General features: G+C 43.7%; 1 protein-coding gene across 1 annotated transcript; it reads right to left on the bottom strand.

Annotated features, from left to right (window-relative positions):
- Positions 1-2,154: 2,154 nt before the first annotated feature.
- On the bottom strand, positions 2,155-17,300 carry n4bp1 (nedd4 binding protein 1; the record flags this gene model as incomplete). Its single annotated transcript, XM_079224192.1, has 12 exons — positions 2,155-2,773; positions 3,338-3,439; positions 4,241-4,348; positions 4,899-4,995; positions 5,449-5,579; positions 9,109-9,344; positions 9,867-10,202; positions 10,662-11,031; positions 11,746-12,251; positions 13,510-13,683; positions 13,859-14,086; positions 16,989-17,300. The coding sequence occupies 12 exons, from the start codon at positions 17,298-17,300 to the stop codon at positions 2,413-2,415; spliced, it is 2,961 nt and encodes a 986-aa protein (XP_079080318.1). The 3' UTR covers positions 2,155-2,412.
- Positions 17,301-25,648: the final 8,348 nt, after the last annotated feature.

The raw sequence follows: 25,648 nt of genomic DNA on the forward strand, positions 1-25,648 counted from the left end.
CAACTATAGGCTACTACAAATAAAAAACGATTTAGAAAGTTCAGGAAACAAGACAAAACTGCCGATGTAAACAAAACAAAAATGTTGCTCAACCCATTTTAATAGTATATATATATTATGTAATTAACTTGTAACTACGATTTAAAAATCTAATAATCATATAACCTATTAACTTCCTTGCTACATGATAAGATCAATAGCATAAATATGAAGCTAGAGCACAAGCAGCCAGTTAGCATAGCTTAGCATAAAGGTCTTGACTGGTCACAAGTGTTAAAATCACACTTCCAGCAAAAAAGCAAACTAATTAACACATCGCATAAAAACTTTACCGCTGGTTATGTGCAACACTTTCTTTCTCTTTGAAAGAAAGCACATGAGCACATGAAACCAAAATGTCGAAAACATTCTTTTAAATGGGTGTTTAACTTTTGGTCGTCACAGTATTGTGGTCTCGGAAAAATGTATTAAAGGAATAATAATTTGAAACATGGTGGATGAGTGAACACCAAACTACACACAAGAAATTGTATGGGGTCTGCCGTATTTATTTCCTCCCTCCCCCCCCCACATACATAAAACCATGTGCACCGTAGCCAAAAATGCTTGTATTTACAAAAAAGAAAATAATCAACACAAAAGAATTATAATACAACAAAAAAAGAGAAAATCCTTCAGTTATCCTTACAACAACATGGCACAAAGTACAAACAAAACTTACTTTGAGACACCTTGTAAAAGTTTTGTGCAGAGATTCTTTTCCTTACAAGGAGATAAAATGTGTGTATATTACAAAACTCGGATGCACATCAAATATATGCAAGCAGCGGCCTGCATTCTCTGGGTGTATGAGGGTAAAAAAGGAAAAGAAAAAACACTACAAGACCTCTGCCAATTCATCAATGAAACCTTGTTTTACTCACGACACCATTACTTGCCTTCAGTGCATTCAATTGAGCGATTAAACACTAATTACAAATGCAACATGAGAAATATGTCGTCTTTGCAAGATTTTATTCTGGTGAGCAAACGTACGGTGTGCGATTTCAAAATAAAGTGGCTCCATTAACTCAATGGATGAATCCAAACTCTTGTAGTGTGGTGGACTTACAAACGTATCGCCGAAAAAGGCCGAACTCCCCCGAATTGAGTGCTAACGCAGAACTCGTCACTGCATTCCTCCTGAATTTCTTCCACAGCTTTTTCAGAGATCATGTAGAAACAGCAGCAACACAGAGCTGCCAGGGAACACGGGATGTGGGGGTTATGTCACAGTGATGGCACTCAAACGCGCTACAATGTCCCTCGATTATCGAGCCAATTCCTGCCAAACAATGAATATTCTACAGTAAAGCATCCTCTATGATATCCGTTCAAAACGCAAGACGTGTGACTGAGGAAGAATGACGCCTTTCATACGTCTGCTCTAATCGTTTTGACATTTGGTAAAGAATTGGTAACGTACGAGAGCGTCATTCGGATTCCGTCAGATAATCTTTTGTGGCGTGGAGGCCAGGATGTACGGGTGAACATTTCAAAGATGGGCAGCGCTGCTATAACATGAGCAATAGATCGCTAGGTGGGAATAACATTGTCATAACTGCCCATCTATATAGCTATATTTAGCATAGAGGTGCTTCCATAATGTGGCAAGTTGTGTCTAATATCCAAATATGACTTTTGGGGAATTTTTGGTCCAACATTAACTGTCACTAATAGTGATTTGTATGACGCTAAAGCGAGTGGTCTCATCATGCTTCTTAGAAAAACACTGCCAACAAAGAAAAGGTGGTACTGTAAATGATTGAAACGGCTCACTGACACGGAGTTTAACAACTGTGAATTCACTGTTACAGAACAAGGGTATAAAATAATATGTTGAAAACTGTAAAAAAAAAACAAACACAAAAACCTGTCTATGTCCCAGTTTATGTCCATAAAGAGCGCAGAGCTTGTTTATTCAGAGACGTGATCGAGTCTGATCGTAAACAAGCTTCTGGAGAGGAAACCCTTCAGGGTCTGAGCTTGAGCAACCAGTTCACTGTCGTTGGTCCAAAACATTTTTCTCCCACAGTCAATGAACCTCCGGACTGTTGTCGAGGATCTGCAATGATTTATGATCATCGAAGCCAAAAAGACTTTGCTGCTGGACAAACATGACAAATTGTTAACATTTTGGTTGTGTGGATACCACGCCGTTTACCGCAAATCAATTTGAGAGCAAAGAGGAGGGCGAGAAAAAAATAAATAAAAAAAATCGGCCAATAGCAGCTTATTTGACGACCAGTTTTTAAAATCAAAAAAACTTCACATGACCTCCAGGCTGGAATAAATGGTGAAATAAATTATGTTTTTGCCGACACGTATATATATTCTTGCATATGTGTTCATATGTACTGCGTGTGTGTGTCTTTATCCCAGCAGCAGCCCAGACAGGGCGTTCAGGTCTCTCATGTACGGGTTGTCGCTGAGGATGCGGTCGATCCGCTGCTTCTGGTCGGGGAAGATGTCGTACAGCTTTCTCTTCAGCTCCGACGTCTCCACCGGCGACCGCTGCGGAGGGGGCGAGGGTGAGGGCGAGGGCGAGGGCGAGCGGCGGGGCGGGTGCCAATCGGGGGGGCCGGAGTGGGGCCAGTGCACAGTGGGGTTGGGCGTCAGGGAGGCAGGGGCCCGAGGGGCGGAGTGGAGAGCCTGGACGTAAACCGGCTGCTGCTGCTGGGAGGACGGCCGGAAGTCTGGCGGCCTCAGAGGGGGAGGAGTGACTTGGGCCCTCCTGGCGGGGAGAGATGGAGAACACAACAACAATTCAACAAAGGGTTCATACACATTTTGACCAAAGGATTTCCATAACTTTTCCATGACCAAACATTTTGTGAAATCTCAGTGTAAACATAAAAACGTGAGAAAATGTAGTATTTAAACTAACAATGATAAGGTTTACTGTATGACAAAGCATACAGTAAACCTTAAATGACACAAATGAATGAGACAATAGTTTGATTAAAAGAATAAACATTTACATAGATGCCTGTATGTATGCCTGCTTATATTTTGAGTGTCTTTCTTTTAAAAGCATATTAATTACTTTAAACTCAGCGTAAATGAACATCATGAACACAATTTCCATGACTTTTCCAAAACTTTTGGGATTTTATTTTTTTCAAGGACTTTTCCAGGCCTGGAAATAACCATTTTAAAAATCCATGACTTTTCCAGGTTTTCCATGACCGTAAGAACCCTTATCATCAGTGTTATTATGATCACAAACAAAAGGATTCGATATCACAGGTTTCCTCTTGCCTCCCAACCTCACAAAACACGCACAGGCAAAACACACCTGTTGTGTCGACACAGGAAGATGTCCAGGTGAGGCCCGTTTTTCCCCAGAGGGTCATCGGGGATCATGAAGTGGTCCTCCACGAAAGTGAACTGGAGCAACCTATCAGTGACGAGGAGAGAAATACAACCGGTTCACAAGTGGTTCACAGAGATGATTCTTTTGTCTTCCATTTTTGTAAAATGTCTAAACTCATACAAATGTTGGCCTCAGAGAGTCAGGGCACAGAATGAAGGCCTTGGTTTTGTTTCATCTGAACACCTCAGTGCAAATGTGCTGAATAATCGACCCTAAAAAACATTCAACACCCAAATATCAACTGATAAAAGAACGTCTGTGCTCACATTTACCGATCAAAGCCATTCGTGTAACATTCTATGTAAAGCATTTATCTCACTGAAAAGTAATTAAACATTACTGATCTACTGTAGCAATGAGATGAAAAGCTTTTGGAGGTGCAATAATCTCACAAAAAAACATAATAATGTCATAAAGAAACAGAACCGCTACGCGTCTGCTTGGGAGGAAAACCGCGGCTTCAGACACATTTCAAAGCGGCCTGAAGTTGATCTCCATGATCCATGAACACAGGTCTAACTAATCCGCCTGAGCCAGTCAGATGAGTCCGACCAGGAAGTACCCGGTGACAGCAGCGTCCCAGAGAACGGGTTACACAAGTTAAACCAGTAGAGCATCTAAAATCAATCTCTCATATTTAGTTCCTCTTAGCTTCCTCCATACTCGTAAATGTAAATAAACCGTCAGCCAATAAAAGACGACGCCCTTAACATCCGTGACCCAGCTGGCGGTCGGCCTCGGTGGACTTTCCAGCCTCTCGTTGGGTAATGGAACGAAGAAGTGAATGACTGACTGAGCGGCCGTGTGAACGTTGCACACAATTACCTCTCTTGAATGATCTTGCGCCAGGTGGTCGAGGTGTCGACAAAGTCCCTCAGGTTGTCGTTGGTTACGATGATCCCATCTGTTTTTTCTGCGAGGTGGAGCAGGAACCTACAGAGAGAGAGAGAGTGTGTGTATGTGTAGATTAGACTCTGGATTTTCCCTTTCGCTCAAAGGGCAGAGGCTCGTTCAGGGCTCAGCCGCTGCGTCACACAGAGGGGAATCCGCTGGGAAAAGATTGCAGTCAGGATCTGTGCTCAGTTAATCTTTACGAACCCCAAACACAATATTGCCTATTATATTTGCGAGAACTGATATATTTGCGATTTTTAAAAAGGTCCAGAGAGAGATCTGGCTTTCGAAACTCACAATCAGGCTTCAATTACAGAATTAGAAAATCACATCAAACCACTTAATTGGGGATGGGTGAATCTGTCCTCTAGTTAATGGGCTTACTCATCTCAATTATGAAAATACAGCATGACTGTTGTTGGCGATGGGTGTGGTGAGAGTAAGGGACACACGGGTTCGGGAGAAGCACGCTCGACTGAGTCTCCTCTGTCTACAAGTCGCTGTCTGGATGTAAAGAACTCAAGAATGGTGGACTCTCTCCTCTAAGAAGTCAGATTCGATCAAAGGCGTAAGAAAAGTGTGTGTGTACCTGTCGTCATGTGAGGATATCCTCTGGCCACACACCTCTCTGGAGGGAGTGAAGGAGAGCAGTCTCAGGTCCTCTAGCTGGTTTAGAAAATGTTGCTCTGTAATAAGATAACAATAATTCTATTAATAATACATAATAATAAAAAATGTGAAAGGAAGAAAGCACACACACACACACACAATCGGTTTCGATCCCGCATGCTCAAACACATATGCATATAGATAGTTTGAAAAGTCGGTTGGAGGGTTTAACCCCATGGAAAAGGGTGCTTTCAAGTGTTTAAGTGATCTGAAATGGTCTAGCTTTTAATCACCACGAGGTCTGAAAATGAATATGTATGAAATGATATTACATTTACACTAACATGTAAAATAATGCAATGCGTTAGTACAGTTTGGCTCTGTAACTGAACAGGAGTGTATACAAAAAAACAGGTCTATCAGGTTTATTAAAACACCATTAAAGCTCAAAGTCAGCACTTAAACCTGCTAATCATCACTTAATTAGAAAAGAAGAGGACAGCCCTGTATGAGCACGCACACACGCGTACCTGTTGTGAGTCGGTCTCTCTTCTGGCGCCACTGGGGGACAAAGACTGTGATCTCCCGGTGACCCAGCCGCCAAAAGGTCTCCACAGCCAGCGCTATTCCTCGACAGGAGAAGAACCGATGAAGGCCGTGACTGGAGGGAGGAAGGGGAGGGGGCAGAGTGAGATGGAGGGACATGTGGACGTCTTGGGCCACAGACATCGTCGGCCTTATGTCACTACAAAACAATGTAAATATAATGTGGGCTAAAGGGAGCAGTGGTATCGTATTGGCACTTGCATTGGTAGATGAGGCGAATTATATTAGGAAAGAAAAGGTTGCATCAGTGCATCCCTACGTACCACATCATCACAAGTCAACGATGCTCTAATGCTGACATCACAAAGCTACAAAAAGGTCAGCCACGTTGTCGCAGAGTTGCCGCTGAAGTGTTGTTTAAGCAAATTAAATGTAATCGAATCCTGTCTTATTGATGTCTTATACGACCAAGTCAAAGAAATTAAGAATATTTAAAAAATGTGCAAGTCAGCGCTGACTGTCAAACTGGGTTTAATGGTAAATAATGGCAAAGCCGGCAGTTGTTTTCACGGTGCTCAATACGAAACAGCAGCCAAACACACAAACTTGCACGTCAAAAGCGACAATCTGGGTCAGCTGATGGTGTGAAGTGCCGTGTGTGTGTGTGTGTGTGTGTGTGTGTGTGTGTGTGTGTGTGTGTGTGTGTTTGGGTCTGTACGCGCACGTCAGACAGCTGTAATACAACAAATGGGTTGCTAGGACAGAAAACCGCAAAAAAACACAAACAACAAACACCAACAGAGATGAGAAACTCCCCGAGAGCAGCCAGCCTCGCCGAGCAGGAAGCTGGCTGCTGCAAGCCACAGACTCAAAACACCAGTGACGTCCTCTGCAATAATCTGTTTTCAAAATGTTCATATACATGTTATTTCATCTTTCAACTTATTGGGGAAATCTACATGTAAACAGAATTATTTTTGACTGTGCATCGAATATGAAACGACATTAAGATTATAGCGACCATATATATATCTTTATTTAAAAAAGGGACCATGTACAGTTAAAACATAAATGTCACCATTTGATGCACTGTACCAGATTTTTGCTACAGCTATTTCGCATCTGTAGTCCCTTAAGAAGCCATCTGGAAGCAGAAAACCAAGTCTGTCTCAATACCCTGTTTCCTTCACTGGAGTTTTACAATTTCATTGAGATGGAATACAACTCCAGACTGAATGGCCGGTGAGGTATGCCGACCTATAAGAAGGGCGAGTCCAAAAAGCCAAACTAGCGCTGCAGGAGTATTTAGAAAACTGACGTTCTCAGAGAAATTTATTACCAAACTGTTCCGAGAGGTCAAACTGGTGAATGGAGCTTCTGTTCGCCCTTCTTCCTCTTGTTTTTTCCCCTCTTCATGTGCATTTCTGGCGGTTATGTCACTACTGGTAACTTCCCTTTTGCTGTGGGTACTAACTCGATCATCAATCTGGCCTCGCATGAGCTGTGGTGAAGCCGAGACGCTGCTTGTGACACACAGTGGTGGGACACTAAATATTCTGCAGGTCTCCAGCAAAGTGACGTAGCCCCGACACCCCATGCAAGAAGCAAAACAACGATGCATCTTCCTACTCACTGTCCCAGTACGTGGAACTGACTACAAACTTATTTTGTGTCGAAGTGCGCACACACACGCATGCACGCACGCACGCACGCACAAAAGAAAATGATAAGGAACCCGAGCAGGAAGACATTATGCAAGCAGTAAAATCCCCGTGGAAACCTGGACATCAATTTGAAGCAGTTGTGGCTGTTCGTTTCCAATAAAAGTAAACAACGAAGAACAAGAAGTAACTGAAACTGCAAATAACTGGATTCATGAGATTTGCAATATTTGGTTGTCTTGGGCGCTGTGGTTTCAGAGGCTTCCAGACGTACAACTGTGTCTCTGACTTCGCATTATCTAATAAGAACAATAATGAAAACAATCCTTTCTTCTGGAGGCGAGGCAGGAGGGAAGAGAGAGGGACACAGAACAGAACATGAAAAGAAGTGGTCGCACAAGAGAGAAGTCAAGACGAAGTCACACGGGGTCGAAGACTGTAATGACACATCGGCAGAGAGTGAGTAAAAAAGAAAAAGAAACAGGCTGAACTCAATGCTTCCCTTGTTGCACAATTTCTGGACAATACAGAACGATTTTTACTAGAAAAGGCCTTTCTTCCCAAAAACACCTCCTCGTACCCCCACCCCACCATACTCATCAAATCATGTTGTTACGACTGTTTCCGCTCTGCCGGGCTCTATCACACACACACGTGATGAGTAACAACATTGTGTAAATCCCTGGGCTAGGTTTTGGTGCACCTACACAATAAGGGTTGCAGCTGCGACCTACGCACTCTAACAGGTGGCTCATTTACATTGAGAGTATGACCGTGTGTGTGTGTGAGTGTGTGTGTGTGTGTGTCCTTAACTGATAATGATGATGGTGATGTTGATGGGAAGGGTGATGGCTTCATGTGCAAAAGGAAAACACTCATCTAAGGAACTACAGCTCTTGACATCCATACCAGTAAAACATGTTTTTTTTGGTCTGTGCTGGTTCTGATCTTTCTTTTTGAACAGCTGGTCCAACATTTTCAAACTATTTCATATCCACGTCACACAGTGATGTGCAAATATACAAGAACAAATAAACTAGAAAGCTGCACTCAGTAGGTGTGTCTGCACCGACCACTGCTGTATTTTGTGATTGAATGAACACAACCCACGAAAGGCTCCCGCCTCGACACTAAAGGCCTGTCATGCACTGCAAAACACTACATCTAAAACAACGAAAAACAACCATTGATAAAAGGGAGGCAACCGCGTCAAACTCGTCATATCATACAATCCTGAAAAGGATTGTATGATATGCCCGTTGGACCCAAACAATGGTCATAAAACACAATGAATGTATATTATACAACAACTTATAGCCAAACAAAACTCGACAAGCTGTCAGCCCGCTTAGCAGCGGCCGAGTTGTGCTGAGGTACAGCAGTGCAGTCACAACTGGGCACCCCAAAATATTATGCTGAAGCAGAACGCAAGCTGTGGACAGACACAGAGGTGCGCATGCGACCGATCGCATGATCCTCGGAGATAATAGTAACATAAATTATTATTATCATCATCATCACTTTCTACTTCCGTTTTTTTTACTTTCATTTGAGAAGGAAAAGTCCCAACGACACCAATATTCTCTGAGCTGAACTAATATTCAGTGCACTGACACACACAAAAAAAAAAAAAAAAAAAAAAACTCTGACCAAAAGCCACAATGCTGTCAGAATGACACTTGTGTCACCACAACTGTGACATGTGCCTGGGCACAGAAGAGAGAGTTTTAACAGATCGTCCTCCAGGAGGACAGAGCAACTTGGCTCCCTCTGAGGTGCCGAGTCGGTCAAATCATAGAAACATCATTTGCATTTTTGCTTGGAAATAAAAACAAAATCCTTTGTTTTTAGTTGCTGAATCCAGATTGAACTTATTTCTGCTTACATGACACGCTAATAACACGCTAATAACTACGTCACTGTTTGGCAGTGCAAAGACGCCAGGACAGCCTGTGTTTGCCTGTGTGTGTGGTGCGGACTCACGACATTGCCACGTTGCTGCCGTCGATGATGATGTGCCTGAGCTCTGGGCGTCCCGGCTCATTTGGCAACTTCAGAGTGTAGGGAGTCCGCAGCGACTGATGGAAACGAGCGAAGCCCGTCACTGGGGGAGCTGGGGGGTCGTTGGCAGGAGGAGTCCTGGCTCCGACGCCGTGGAACCCCATGTGGCTGATGGTCTGATAGGGAGAGGCCGAGGGCCGGGGGATGGGCTGAGCTGACTGAGGGGAAATAGAAAAAAAAAGACCTTTAAAATAACAAAAAGAAAGGCGAGGATGGGATTCATGACATGAAATCAGAAACAACTGCCGGGAGTGGGCACGTTTAAGATCTCATTGCCATCTAAAACAAGTAGACTTTCTTTATTACCCGACAAGTGTGTACCAAAGTTGAACAAACCAATTTCAATGCTAGAAAAACACAGGACACAGACACAGAAGAACCAATTCAATATAAAATGTATTATATCAATATTATTTTGTTTCATTATTCATCCAGAAGTAAAACGGGTTCTTTAAACATCGAGCCTACAACCAGAAATGATTCATCAGTAGGAATGTAAGCCGACTAATCGTGAAGTTTTCAGACACTTCCTGGACTTTCCCAGCCAATATATTGTGGATCCCCTGCCTTTCCACACACAAAATCAATCTTATACTATACTTTTACACTAAAAAGGTCAAACCACCAAGAGAAGCATTGAAAAGCACAGTTTTGTGAGCGGACATGAAGGCAATACCTACACTGGGGGTCGCCGCTAAGGAGCTGGTGACCGTGAGCCACTGAGGCGTGCTGCGCAGCGCCGTCACGGTCTCAACTTTCACCGCTCCCCCCAAAGTCTGAGTCCCGCCCCTCGACAGGTAATCCCTCGGCGAGACGCCGGCCCCTCCCCGCGCCAAGTAGTCTGTTCTGGATCCGGACTGGGTGTCCAGGTGTGGCACCGTCATCATCCGGGACGTCCGACTGTCCGCCGTTCTGCTAGTCATGAGGACGTCGTCGTCGTTGTCGTCGTCGATGGTGATAACATCGTAGTTTCCTGCTCCTCCTTGAGCACTGGAGCTCCTCTTGATGGTGATGGCCTGAAATGAAATTGATAGGATTCGTTTTTTCCTCACTAATTTGGGAGCAAAACAGGGTGCATTATATTGTGGTCCATTGCGTTTCAAATGGCAATCGAACAGGCCGGGGGGGCTCTGGCACTGTGTAGTTCCTAGAGCTTTCACCCAATGCATCCTGGGACATGTAGGCACAGCCGCCACGGGTATACAGCAGGAGAAATATTTTAGTGGAGGAGAGATGATACAAGGATGATAAGGCGGCTTCGAGGAAAACCTCAGAATCATGGGAGTTTAGATATGAGAGCTGCAAATTACAGAGGTTAAGAGCTGTGTGTTATATTTGCTGATATTAGCTGAAATGTATCATGCAAAGAAGAAGAACAACTTTGTCAGGGATATAAAAGTGGAGATTTGGTCTTTCCCTTGTCATGGTCCAAGGAGTTCTTGAATTTGGGTGCTTAATGAGATGAGGTGCGTTACCTGCTGAGTGCTGGCCTCACTGCCGCTGCACTGCCTCCGGTGCCCCAGACCGTTGCTACTGCCTCCATGCTGGTTGGGCTTAATGTTCTCTTTAGACCGGCCCTGGTCTACGAACGCTCTGCTCAGCTCTCTGAATCGAGAGACCATAGAGGAGGAGGAAGAGGAGGAGGAGCAGGAGGAGGATGACGATGACGAGGGAGTGTCTGGAGAGCGCACAGAGTTCAATCGTCTTTCTTTTCCCTCCCCGTTTGACCCCTCTTCACATCGTTTTGTTTCCTCAACGATTTTCTCCAGAATCAGGAAGGTATCTTCCGTCTGGCCCGTCTCCTTGACGACGCGCTCCACCACTTCCTTCTGGTAACCCATGGTTCTGAAGAAAATTAGTTTTTTTTAAACGTTGTTTTATTTGGCAGCAAGAGAGGTGTTCATATGTTTCTAAGAGCAGTCTTTATACACTCACATTCCCATATGCACACTGAAAGCTGTTCTTCTTCCTACTGGCTACCTTGCCAACGCAATCCCAGATGGGGGCCACTTCCACAGTACAGGTTGACACAGGAGTGGATTTACACTCCAGTGCCAACTCGTTCCCGTGTTCAACCAACGCTAATATGAAGGCTTTGTCAGTACTTTTCAAAGCCGTAGCCTTGCTTTTGTCTCTATCCTACCAATGCTGCTCAGCAAAGGAAATACAGTTGATTTGCCCAAATCGGTCCGCGGACGCCTCATTTTAGCCTCATCGGAACATTAGGATGTATTTCTGCACAGAAAGTGGACTGTGGATTTTGAGCCCCCACCTCTGACATTGACTTCCCTTCACGAAAAGGTATGTCTTCATGACCAGTATGGATAGGAGGAACAATTACAGCAACAGTTCAGTCTCTCCATGCACATGTGACTTAAAATATGAAAACCTTTCCTTTAAAACACTCAAGGAAAAAAAAGAGATGAACAATAAGTTATCTAAAACCCTGGATAGACTGACAAACTCCCCATGTTATGCTCGACTACATATCCGGTTAACCCTTAATAGGTGTTATGTAATCAGGATTAATTCCTCTTTTAAAACTATTATGACCTTTACCTGAAGAAATTGACCAAGCAGCGCAGGTTGGTTTCTGGGCTCACTGCCTCCCCGTCATCCAAGACTCCTTCACTGGAGTCCAACATGATCGCTCCGACTGTGTTCGCTTTTCCCGAGGAGGAGGAGAGGGATGATGAAGCCGAGGGGGTTTTGGATCTGCAGCTGCTGCTGCTGCTGCTGCTCCCCCGGCCCTCCCTGTCCCTCTGTCGCTCCCTCTCTCGCGCTCTCTCCGGCGACTCGTCCCTCCTCTCCAGGGAGTATTGTCTCTTTGTGTCGCGGTTCTCGCTCTCGGACGAGCGCCGCTTGTGCGAGGGCCGGGTGCCGTTGAGCAGCAGGGAGGCCTCGGGACCCGAGCCCGACGCTCCCCCTGCCTTGCCGCCTCCACCGACCGATGCGCTCCCTTTCTCCTCAAAGCTGGTGCTGAGTATGCGGTTGGAGAGCTCCGTCACTGGGGTGCTACTCTGGGAGCGGTCCTGGTCGACCTCTGCCATGCAGGGATGCAGCATCTGGTTGAGCGGAATCGGGGGAAAAGAAACACAACATTGCATCGCTGTGGTTAGGAAGGACAGGTCAAAAGGTCATGATTCATATCGTACATCCCTTTCAACTCAAAGAAGCATGGCAAAAAGTGCCCAGCTTGATCAAACATGTCTGTGGCAGGCATGATTCGTCACTTGAAAATGTTGGAGATGCACGTCCAGTAGAACAGGATCAACCGGCCTTACTTTGACTAATACAAAAAAGCTATCCTGCAGCCAAAGACAAACACTTTATCAGCAGTGGTGTAGACAGACACTAGAATTACTGCCTCAGTCATGTTCGTGCAAAATGTCTTCACTTAAAAAAAATGTTTTGTGAGGTCACAGAGATCTTTGGCCACTAAATTCTATTCAGTTCCACCTTGAGACCGAGTAAATGGTTTGTGGAGGTTTTGTGTTTTTTTTGCATTTCTTGCTCATACAACCTGGATTTCTTGAAATACTTTATTTAACTTGGTAGTGAACACTGTTTTGATTTCGTAGAAATTTCTGAATATTGCAGAAATTTGACTCCTCGAGGCACTCGACCACAGCCAGGTGCACACAAAATGTTTTTGTTGCGTCAAATGTCACACTGACAATGAAACAAAAAAAAAGAGGCATATTTGATTGATTGGTTCAGTCAGGGTGAGATATTTAAGAATGGACATCCTTCGCGTTTTGTTATCGTCTTGATTGGATGTACTTTAATGAAATAAGACCAATGGAATCCTTGCATCTTAGCTGCAAAGTTACAACTACGCTCACTCTTACAACCCAGAATTTGTCGATTTTTGACTGAGCTGTGGCAGAACGCTATACAGACATATCACCACAATTGGAACCCAGTTAATACATTTGACTGTGCGTTCCAATGCCCACTACTACACTATGAGTATGCCAGAAAAATATTTTGTATGTCCCAATACATAGTATGGGAAATGCCAAAAAATACTGGGATATTCTATTGCCTCCGGTCACATTTTGCAGCATGCAAGCGGTTATATGAACGTTCAAGGTGCAATATTATATGGAAGTATGTCCCAGTTAAATGTATACTGCACACAACAGTACGTACTTTATAATGGCAGCTGAAGTATGCACTAAAAGTAGTTTTTTGTTAAATTAAAAACAGCCACTGTTTTCTAAATGTCATAAAGTTATTCAAAGACACTCTAGGAAATTTCAGCTAGACACAGTGGTTATTGCTGTACTGTCAAAAATAAATAAAAAGGAATACACTAACCAGGGAGGATGTGTTTGTGGCAGTGGGGCTATGAGCTAGTCCCAGTAACTCTTCCTTCAGGGCACTGGGCAGCAGAAGAAGCTCCATAGTGTACTTGTCATCCCTTTCCTCCACAAAGGACTTGAACGCTCGCTTCACTGTGGGCTCTCTGTCACTTGGCAGACTTCGCTTTTCCTGGATACGTCACAAACACAGACTGTCAATGGGACTAGAAAAGTTAATGTAAAGCCGTCTACAACTAATGGATTAATGGTACATTAACAGTCCTTTGTGCACTGAAAAAAAATTATCACCCCATAACTGGACCGAACTACTGCATAGTAAAACAACAGATCATTCGCACCCCCACCTGGAACAGCGCTACAAATTGCTGAACTCTGCTCTGGGCCATCACTACGGGTTCAGCCCGGCCCAACAACCGCAGGCGGCCCGGCTCAGGCACCACAACTTCGGCACTTGTGTCGCGCATGAGCCTGTCCAGGAAGAGGCCCCGGGCACCAGCAAAAATACAGTGCATGTCCGCTGGGTACCGCTCTTCTTTCTGTAGCTCTGGGTCACAGAGTCCTCGAACATATTCCTGCACAACAAGGAGAGGAAAATACTTAGATTTTAAAGGACTGCCTTGCAAACAGAAAAAAAGCACATATCTCTAATACAGAAAAATACCTTGTTGGAACAAAAAACAAAAGCCAAACTGGGCTCCTACGTTACACGATGTTAAGTGACACATGCTCCTCAAAAATATCTGTAAATTTCAGCAAAATTCGGAATAAAGCACGAAATGAAATTAGGTGATTAATGCCAAAATTGCTTGCACGTGCTCTTTCGGTTTACGAGCCCACGCAACTCGCTGTAGAGCAGTGCAGCTGACAACGAGCTGAAACTAAACACTTGTCAATGATTCAGGGAATCTCCTGACTATGGGAAATGTTCGGATGAATCAGCTGCAGGTGGGTGTGGTTACTTCCTCACAGATACTGTGTCACATTTCTTAAGCATTAATGTGTAAAAGAAAACCCTACTGAGAATGAATGACGCAGTGGGACAGAAAGAAAGAAAGAGCGCACGTCAGACTTGAAAGAGAACCGGATCACACATATTTGGGTGTGGCGTTTGAAATCAAACGACCAATGAAATGAGTCTGGGTTCTAAGTAGGTATGGCTCTCGGCAATAACGACCACATGGGCTGATACTGTAGCTGAAATACAACTATTTATTGAAAACTAGTTTAGTTTAGATTTTTGGAAGCAAACTCGGCTGGCAGTGAAGTCAGTGTACTTAGTTTTGTAATTTTTAAGAGTACTGAAGTTATTATTATTATTTCATGCATCCAAAAACATATTAAAACAGCAGCACACAGATGGACATCTGGTAGAAAAGGTTGATATTTGTCTATTGACAGCTGGGGACTGAGTATTGAGGGGAAACAGCTGTATTTCAGCTTTATTTGGAAATATGCTTCAAGGAGTCAACATTCAAGTTCAAATTCAAACCAAAGAGTCTAGTTGGACAGAAACTCTCCCTCCGTTTAGTCAAAGCCGAAATACACTATGAAGCAATTCATGATATATTCAAGTATCAGCTATTGATGAATTTTCAAGACTCGTGCAGATTGCTTTTCATCGCCAGTGCTGTGAGAAGCAGCTTCAAACCTTGGCAAATTATTCAAAGAGAAAGTTACAAACGGGGCTATTTTCAATCACGTGCAGCGGGTTTTTTTTTTCTTCTTTCTCGTGGGTCAAGTGAGATGCAAACTGGTGAAACTACATTACAAGAAAGGTTGTCATGGGAAGGATGGCAGTGATTTCCCAACTAGAGGAAGCACCACCTTAGTACAGTCAGGCCAGAAGCCATTTATGACTCTCGTGTCATTCTTACCATGAACAGACTGACAGCAAAGTTACCATTTCCACAGCGCAGTCTCGGTTGACTGGCAGAGCTTGGAACAGCTGCAAGGGTCTCTTTAGTGTGCAACTTGCACACTAAAGATACCAAAGATGCAGAAGTAACAGATGCATGTGAAAATCCCACAGGGATAAATAAATGCCACAGATGCCGACAGCTATTTTGCATATGCAAGTGCAGTGTATAATCTCCAAATGTGTTGCAGGCCTAGGTGCCTTAAAAAAAAAAAGAAAAAAAAGAGTAATCTTGTGAAGTTCACTTTAGTGTCAGTTTGTGTGAAAGAAAGACATACATATGTTGTAATGTCTGTGCCCATCTGCTCTTTTTAACACAAACAAACACAACATGTAAACGGAAACATTTTGTTAAGCTGAAATGACCCATCTGTGTCCACAGGGGTTGCGACTCATGACGTAATTTGGTGGCTTCCTTCCTTGCGACGACTGTCCGACAAATGTCATGACGAGATACCACAACGTCAAAAGTGAGGTTTTATATTGGGAACGTTATGACTACCGCTGCAGCTGATTCAGAACGCTGCAGCTCGAGTCCTCAATAAGACCAAGAAAGTGGATCACATCACTCCAGTTGGGAGGTCTTTGCACTGGCTTCCTGTCCAACAAATAATTTACTTTAAAATCCTGCTGCTGGTTTATAAAGCACTGAATGGATTAGGGTCTAAATACATTTGTGATCTGCTGTTACCTTATGAACCATCCCGACCCCTCAGGTCGTCTGGGACGGGTCTACTTTCTGTTCCAAGAGTCAGAACTAAACATGGAGAAGCAGCGTTCAGCTTTTCTTCTCCACATATCTGGAACAACGTTCCTGAAAGCTGCAGGTCTGCCGAGACCCTCAGCTCCTTTAAATCCAGATTGACTTTTCAGTTTGCTGTTGCCTTTATTTGAACCAGATTTAAGAATATTAATCCACTTCTGGATCTCACTACTGCATTGTATTTCTTAAACTTCACTGCAACTTTAATTATATTTATAGCTTTTTGACTGTTTTTAATGTTTTAATGAAATTAAATCTTGTTTTATTTTGAAGTATGTTTTGATGCTTTAATGGTTTTATGTGAAGCACTTTGAATTGCCTTGTTGTTGAAATATACTATACAAATAAACTTGCCTACCGATGATTTCAGTAAATATCTGATCTAAACAGAGTTCATAGATAATATAGTTGACAGTGTGTCAACAAAAGAAAACACACCGTTTGCACTGCGGAGCGGTGGCTAAAGAGCTAGTTAGTGGCATTAATGGTCTAACTGTATCTCTCAGCTGACAGCAGCAACCTGTATAGGCCAGCAAAACACAAACAGAGAGCAACAGCCTTCTCCATACCGAGCCTCAATACGACATCGTCGCCTCCCGGCTCTGGCGGTACAACAGGTAACGTTACAGGCGCCCACCGGGGAACACCGACACACCTGCCCGTTAGCCGCGGACGGGCAGCCATTGAGACATTTGTTCTGATCTTTGGATAACAACAAAAAACAACAACAGCTCCGCGTCGCAGTGGGCTGCTGGCTTCTCGACGGAGAGAGCAAGTGAAACACACGGGACCTCACCTTTGCCTTAGACACGTCGTCTATGTTTCCTCCGAGCTGCAGCCATATCTGCCGGGATGTTTTGCTGCCGTGCGGCTGTCCCGTGTGGTCCAGGAGACCGATAATGGTGAATGTTACTTTGAAAACCTGCTCCACTCGAGGCCTGGCGCATTTCAGCTCGTCTTCTTTCTCCTCCAGCACCGTGAACTCGTCCACAGTGAGGCCGTCCAGCTGCTGCCTCGCGGCCGGCGCAGGGAGCCTGCTGGCCGGCTGCTCGGCGCACGTTAGCTCGGCGCCTCGCCTCATTCCGAGGAGGGGCCGCGTTGTTGACATTCCGCCTCTCGGTCTGACCGTCGCTCCCGACACCGACGTCTCAATATTCAGACCGTTCGGCGCTGTTGGAGTCCTTTGGCGTTTTCATGGTATCTTTTGGTGTGTACTCCATGGCAACGAGGCGACGTTTACAGTGTCTAACGACATGAACACAGAGGTAGAGCTAGCTTAATAACTCGGAAGCCCCGAATGACGTATCCGGAAAGTCCCAGTGATGGCGTCATCAAAACACGACAGCCGTGCTTCTCGCGGCTCAGATGCCTATCTGCAGTTGTGAAAGTACTTACATATATATTTTATGTAAGTGCGGAAAGTCATGCAATTTAAATTTGACTGAAGTAAAAGTACCCAAGATTAGCATATACATATACTAAAGGTATATATTTGGTATAAAGGTACACAAAAGTAAAATCACTCTTTTAGCAGACTTAATCTGAATGTGGAAAGTAACTAAAGTTATCAAAATCTAGTTGTGTAAAACGAATATAGTATTTTTCTCTAAATTGTAATTGAGTAGAAGTATAAAGTAGCAGAAAATTAAGATGTGTGAAGTAGACTACCTCAAAATGAAATACAGTAATTGAGTAAATGTAGCCTATTGCTTATCTGTTGATGTGTTGTGAAAACAAACAAGATGCGTGCAGTCCCCTATATTCCTAATTTGATTATTTGTAACAATGCATTACTAAATAAAAAAATAAAAAGTGTATTTTGTGGTGTTGATGCTTGTGGAAACACTACCGGTTTTGTCCACAGGGGTCGCAAAAATCAGCACAAAATAACTTTTCCTTTTTTTGCTCCAAGTACTGGTTGTACTGGACTGAATGGGATCGTGACGGTGACAAGGTACAAGTCACATTGTGCAGAGAGCGTTGGGAGCTCAGTAAGGGCCCATAGGTTGTTGGTACATAATATGAAACCGTATAGATCCTATTTGGCTAAACATGTGGAGAAAGCAGTACAAAATAGAGTACAAAGAGATATCTGTTTTCCCCCAGCGTATTTGGCCCTTTTGCAGTATTTTGTATGTCAAATGTAGCTTTTTTTTTTTACTGATGCATAATGTAGTGCTTCTCAATGTAATTTTAATAATCCTAAATATAAATGTTGAAATTTAGAATGTTGTATAAGTCTGTGATTAACTTGACATAAATAATCAAAAGCCAAAGTCAATACGTCAATTACTAGAATTAAAAGATGGGACTTTTCATCTTTGCAAAGTAATATCCATTTGTTCAATTATGGTTTGGAATAATACCAAATCAAGACCCCCCCCCCCCCCCCCCCCCCCCCCCCCCGTCCCCCCACACATGTAATGATAAAATTCACCCTACACGGTGTTGAGTCTTTCTAAGCTGAGATCATGAGCATCGAGAATCCAGAACTTGTCTATGAAATAATGTATTCCCTGCGCAGAGAAGAGTCATCGCCAAGCAGAGCCACTCTGGACTCTGCTCAAGGATGCACTGAGGATTCACATCTTACATGGGCATCTATATACAGAGAACAAAGATAGGTTAGAACGAAGAAGTCTGTGGTACTTGATAGCAGCTACGGGAGTGGCATGCAATTAACATTAGACAGAAGGATATTTGCATTAACAGGTTTGTAAGCCACTTAAGAGGTTCCTAGACAGAATACAACTAAGGACAGAATATTCCCATTACACACAACACACACACACACACAACACACACCCTCAAAAAAACAAAAACAAAACGCGACATGAAATCCATTTAGTGAGCTCATTCACACATGCAATTTTTGACGGTAAATTATGGTAACACTCACAAAGCAAACAAGCCATTTACGAGATTGAAACTGAAACTTGAAACCAAGTGACGACGTTATAGTTCTGTTTGCACTTCTGGTGCTGCCAGAAACAGTTACTAATCCTAATCTGCACCAATTTCAAAATGATTCTGTTCTAAAACCCAAGGCACCATTTTTCATGTAACCTCATCCTGTATTTGTTTTGACAAGCAACAATGATACATGGAGACAAAGGCAAATGTCCATAAATAACTTCAAAATGGCATCTCAATCAATAGTTGAACCTCACATTTTTCATACAAAATGTAAAATAACAAGTTTACAATATTAATCTTCAAAACACAGTACTCTCAAATCTCTTCAGTCTTATTGATAACCCTATTTAATTACAGAGTCTGTCTCCAGTGGACCTCAACTCCATTAAAGCTCATATCCATCCATTATTTCAGGGGTTCTCAAACCTTTGGAGGCCAGGGGGCCCCCTTGCAGCTGAGATCATTTGCCAAGGGCCCCCTCATAACCATAACACAGATTAAGCATCAGTTTACTACCACTTGTAGTCTTAGATGCCATTGGAGCTATTTGTGTTCCAAAACTTTATCGATCTGAATACTTCTGAATTACTTGATTTTTATCTTTATTTACTTGTGAGCAATGCTGCTGTAATCCTGTAATTTCCCCACTGCGGGACTAATAAAGGAGTATCTTATTTTATCTGATCTTACTTCAGACCTGTTTCGTAAGTGACACACAATATTTCAATTAGAATCCTGTTAACACCGCTTCCACACTTTCTAATAGAGGTTAATTTCACTCAAATTGCATTTGTACTCAACTTGACAGCATGTACGCTTTTCTCAAAAGCATTAGAAAATGATAGTCTTAATAAATGCAGACATTTAAACGTACCACTTTAAAGTGCTTCAACTGAACAATAATGAACATGTTGCTCCTAATTAAAATCATTGTCAAAAAGCTCGAAACAGTCTTACAGAACACGCTGTAGTAAAGTCTATTACTTAAGAAACGTTTGACTGGAAGATTAGCATTAGAGCGAATGAAGTGACTGATATATGACAGATCGACATGATGTTTCACAGTCAGTTTCTATTGGTCAGAAGCTCACGTGGGCGGGAGTAATGGACACAATATGCTTGTTTTATTGGTACAAATGGTCTCTATCCGTATATGAGCACATCTTTTAATGACACAGCACAAGCTTATGATTCATAACCAATTATTGTGTGCACCCCTTGGCAGAGTGGTGCCCACTTTGAGAATCACTGCATTGTCTGTGACCGCTTGTTCTATTTAGGGTTGAAAGGGGGCCGATCCCAACTGCCACTGGGCGAAGGGTTCACTCTGTTCGCCGGACCATCACAGGGCTGGACGCATGGAAACCATTCACGCTCCAGCCGACAAGCAATATAAAGTCAACTATGAATCCAAACTGCTGTTGAAGCTTCTGATCACACCGAACCAACTTAAGATGTGGTGACATCATCCATGAGTGAGTGTCGTGACCTCTGGAGTGACTTACCCTGAAGGAAAAGGTAGGAGGGTGAGTTGAAACCATGCAGTTGCCAGGCGGGTGAAGGTCATCCCACGTGTTTTATTCAGTCAGGTATACACAATATCACAAAAGGCTGGAAAAAATAAATAATAAGTTGCTTTGAAAAACCACATCCTTCACTAGGTACAGTCAGAGCTCATCCTCTCCACTGCACCTACACTTACAGTAGGCCGACACTCAGAAAGGCTCACCCACCTTGTTCCGCCCTTGCCAATGTTCTTGAAGTGTTCGGGGCAACAGGAAAATTTGACCCTGCTGCCTTGGAATATACAGCATGCATTTTGGAGAGGATCGTCACACTCGTGAAACAACGGCGAGCTACAAGAAGGTCAACGATATGCAGCATGGAGAACGGTAGCCGCTGCACATGTACGTCCAACGCAAGTATTTTATGATAAAGTCTGCAGACCTTAATCAGGGCCAATGTTCAGGACTACAGTTCGTAAAAAGAGTCGACTTGCTGTTGAAAGATCAGCTCTGCTCCTGCTGCCATGCCATTATGTGCTGCTATACGCTCTGACACATTTGGGGGTAAATGTTTTAGAGGGGCTGTCCAAAAATTGGGGTAAAAAAAGGTGGTAATTTCATCCGTCCCTTGCGAAATGTATAGCAAATTAAAATAAGTATGAAATAAGATACAAAGATTTGTTATCAATACAGTTGCATTGACAAGCTGTCCATGTTCAATCTGGTTCAATCATTCTGTGACAGTGGACGTCGTCGAACAACCTTTCGTTTACCAGAACACTCGGTTCATAAAAAGCTAACTTCATGTCCTCTTATTGATGCTGTCGTGAAAAGGATCATTCCATGAAGCAGATGATGTTTAGATTTAAACGTTTTATGCTTCTTTTAGTGACGCCCCCGCCCAGCTAATACGATACAGAGTTTCATTGCTGTCAGTTAGTATGCGGCAGTCATATTATTGCACTGCTGGATTGGAAGAATCTCCTGTTTACACTTTTGTACAGGAAGCAGTGATATGTATCACTGCTGCTCAGGGCCCGAAAGCAACCGCGACCGGGAAGCTGTCCGCATCGCCAGCAGCCACTAGATGGTGCTGTAACCTTCGGAATGACACTTGATACTTAGCCCTCCTCTGTCCGTGCTCCCTGACGACAGAGACTAATATCGACTTAAAGATGCTTCAAATCCATATTTTTCATTATTTGAGGTCCAGACGCATCAGCAAAGGAATATTGTCTTTATTAAAGTTCATTGTGATGTATTATCTGCCGAGAGGGGGGGGGGGGGGGGGAAACAGAGGCGGAGGTTTTTAGCAATATCCACCGTTGTAGCGCACTGCTTAGTGTTACTGTGGCTTTGGCAGCGCTCCTGTCATGGGCTGTGCTGTCAGTCGACAGAGGGGTCGAAATCCTGCCAGTGGCTGAGCATGGAAGACCTCACACTCATCAGTTACATTTTATGGACAGGCAGACAAAAGAATGGCGTATCAACTCCTCATAATTCAGAATTCTAGCATGCAGGAAAACACAGCAAACATTTACCAACATAATAAATGTCAAATTCACGTCAAGTTGATGTCAGTGGAAATATTAAGGAGTCCAACTCTCCCATTGCCTCAGTGCTTCAACAGGGGGCTCCGTACTGCAGTTACAGTGTGTGTGTGTGTGTGTGTGTGTGTGTGTGTGTGTGTGTGTGTGAGAGAGAACAGCTGTGACTGCCACCTGTGAGGTGAAACTGAGGCTGACCTGCGACACATGCTCCTCTTTAGTTCCACATGACAGAGTGTGTGTGTGTGTGTGTGTGTCAGTGTGCGATAGAGGCGGAGAGACACAGAGAAAGAGAGACAGACAGACAGACAGAGAGAGACTCAGGGACACCGTATCTTGGGGACCACTTAGTTAAAATAGCCTCGAAATCCAGCAGAAGTTGGATTTTGCAGTCATAGTTTGAATATCCAAAGGAAGACGCAAACTGACGTCTGCAGAAGCAGGTCTTTATTAATAATTGCTGGGATTCTGGCTTGAAAAATGAATCAGAAAGCAAATGTAGCCCGAGAGAAGGAAATTAAGGGAGCCCAGAGAAAACTGACATTATTTATTTGTGCATGATTTCAACCTGGAAGAAAAACACGTCAAGTGTTTCAGCCGCAGCAGTTTGTTTTTCGGCAGCCACTTGTCCAGTGGTGGAAAGCTTTGCTGACATTTAAGGAGCTTTACAGGCATTTTGAAAAGCTCATTTGTGATCACTGCAGTAGCAGACACGTCTTCTGGCCGTGTTGTCTTCACAGACATTGGCAGAAAAAGCTGCAAACACAAACACGCAGTGAGGCGCGGCGGTAAGGCCCGGTCTCATTGCAGAAAAAGCTGCATACACAAACGGTCACATTGCATTTTGCAGATGAACATTTTCTCCATCTATGTCTCTTCTTACTAGGTCAGACTCGGCCTTTGTTCAACTCGTATGTGTTTGTAAGACCAATAGAAATGGAATGAGCACATGTAGGCAGAGCGCTTAAGGTGAGCTCATTGGGTAACGGTCATCATTTGTTTCATTCATGCCTCACATAGTCGCTGGCTATTGGCTCATAATTAACGTCCAATCATCAGCTATCGGCCTGTTGCAAAGCAGACTTTTTTTTTGACATATCACAGCAGGAAAAGCACAGGTGTTGATAATAAAAGGAGTGATTGGTTGAATTCCATTTAGCTGCCTCAGTCTCCGGGTCTGCGGGAGAATAGTTCGAAAAATGTTTCCTGACCACTGGCCCTCGTCCACAAGGGGTTGACTGGTTTTGGACACATCCCTGATATTGACCATGATTTACTGAGAGCCATCGTTAACATTATTAATAACACCTGTTCCTATGATTAAGTTATAATGCCTGCTGGGATTTTTTTTTGTATTTCTATTTGTAACCTGACTCATTATTACTCAGCGGATACGCTCATGCCAGTGCTATTTGCTGCAGCAGCTCCCTCCACCATGATTCAGGAAGTAGTGTTTTCCTACGGAAGCCCTGAGAGGAAAAACATGAGAACATTTTTTGTTTGATCCATTTTCTAAGTCTGATCTTTACTTGTTTTCTCCCCTGTGTTCATGAACATGTGGACAAAAAGGTTTTACTCCGACAATCTGGGAAAGATTCTGTAAAAAAGTTGTTGTTTGTAAAGTGTTTTGTTGTTGAAATACGCATTTAGGCCACGAGAGGCAGAAGAGCCCCACTTGCCCATGACTGGTTGACACTGGAGAACCGGTCAAAGCTGCTCACAAGAAAAAAGACAAATCGTTCTCTCATCAACTCGTCGAGACTGAAACTGAAAGTTCCGGCCTCGCTAGCGGGGCTAAAATAAATCGGTCGATAGTAAAACATTGATCCATCATCTACAGCATCTGAATGAAGAAAGAAAAGCGGGAAACAGATCATGCAGGAATGAGTGACTGTATTGCAGCAAAAGCAGATTACACAGCGCATTTTCACTTAATACACATGCACTCATAATTAATTCATACCCCCCCAAAAAACAATACTGCGTCTGTGAAGAGGAAGAAAAGCGAATAGGAGGGAAAAACAAAATGTGTCATGCAGGACTGCTGCGTTTGGTTTCTCGGCCTCATGTTGGGAGATTTGAAGGTAACACTCACAACAACAAAACACACATACACAAACAACACACATGCTCACACACAAATATTCAACCACACCCGCCCACTTAACAAATTTATTTATGTACAGCTCAGCTAAAGCCTCCCACCCCCTTCGAACGCACTGACTTTTCTCCTCCTCCTCCTCCTCCTCCTCTCTTTTTCTCCTCCTCCTCCTCTCTTTTTCTCCTCCTCCTCTTCCCTCTTTCTCTTGCAGGTCATGGGAGATAGCGAAGAGATAAATATCGCTGGCAATAAAAGGCCTGCATCATGAATAATAAAACAGCCGTAATCTCGACCAATGATTTATACATCTACAGGCTCTGATGGCCGCATGCACACACACACACACACACACACACACACACACACACACACACACACACACACACACACACACACACACACACACACTTGCACAGCACAGAGTCACGCATTGAGCACCGTTAAATTGAGATGAATGGTGATGCAGAATGTGGGACTGGTGTTGGACACACACCCAAACAGTCGCTTATTCTCTCTCTCACGAACACACGCACACACACACACACACGTGCTAAAGAAGAACACGAGAGTCATGCTGAAAATATGGAGACGTGGAAAAACACACACTAACTGGGTGAGATAATGGAGAGAAGAAAGAGTGAACATTTACAGGCGTTCTGAGTCCAAAACAGAATGGGGGTGTGACGGAGAGGAGGATGAATAAAGCCTACCAGTGCAAATCTTCCGCGCGCCGCTGACGCCGCAGGATGGCGAGGTCACCAAACCTGACCAAGGAATGAGTTGTGTGAAACTGGAAAGTGAAAAAGGGATCATTTCTTCTGGCATGAGTGAGAAAAAAAACTAATGAAACTGTGATCTCACCTGTTCACTTTTGAGGATGCGGATACATGTAAGCTACACACCAGGGTGCACAGCTCAACGTCTTGATTGGCATGCTTGTTTCTTTTTTGGTCGGCCACATGGGGGCAGCAGAAACAAGCTGTAAACGCACCGCCGACATTTTATCACCTTTTAAATTCATACGGCCAACTTGTTTGCAATTGCTTTACGCATCCTGCAGATCCGGAGACATATTTGCATTCTTTCGGAGTCGCGTTCATGGCCGCCTGGTGAATGCAAATGTCATGTTCACTCACCTTTTAGTAGCTGTGTGTGTGTGTGTGTGTGTGTGTGTGTGTGTGTGTGTGTGTGTGTGTGTGTGTCCGTCAACTCCAGAGGGGAAATATCTGACTCTTCAGCAGCTAAAAGCACCTCTATGTTCACCAACTTGCCGCTAACGTGGTCTGTCTGCTGCTTGATGCTCGGCAGGCACTGAACCAACCAGCAGTAAGTTGCATGCGGGAAAACCAGAACAATCAGCTGAAGGTTGCTGAAATGCCCTGTAGAG

The sequence above is a fragment of the Taurulus bubalis genome (genome assembly GCF_910589615.1).
Source record: "Taurulus bubalis genome assembly, chromosome: 9".
Lineage (NCBI taxonomy): Eukaryota > Metazoa > Chordata > Actinopteri > Perciformes > Cottidae > Taurulus > Taurulus bubalis.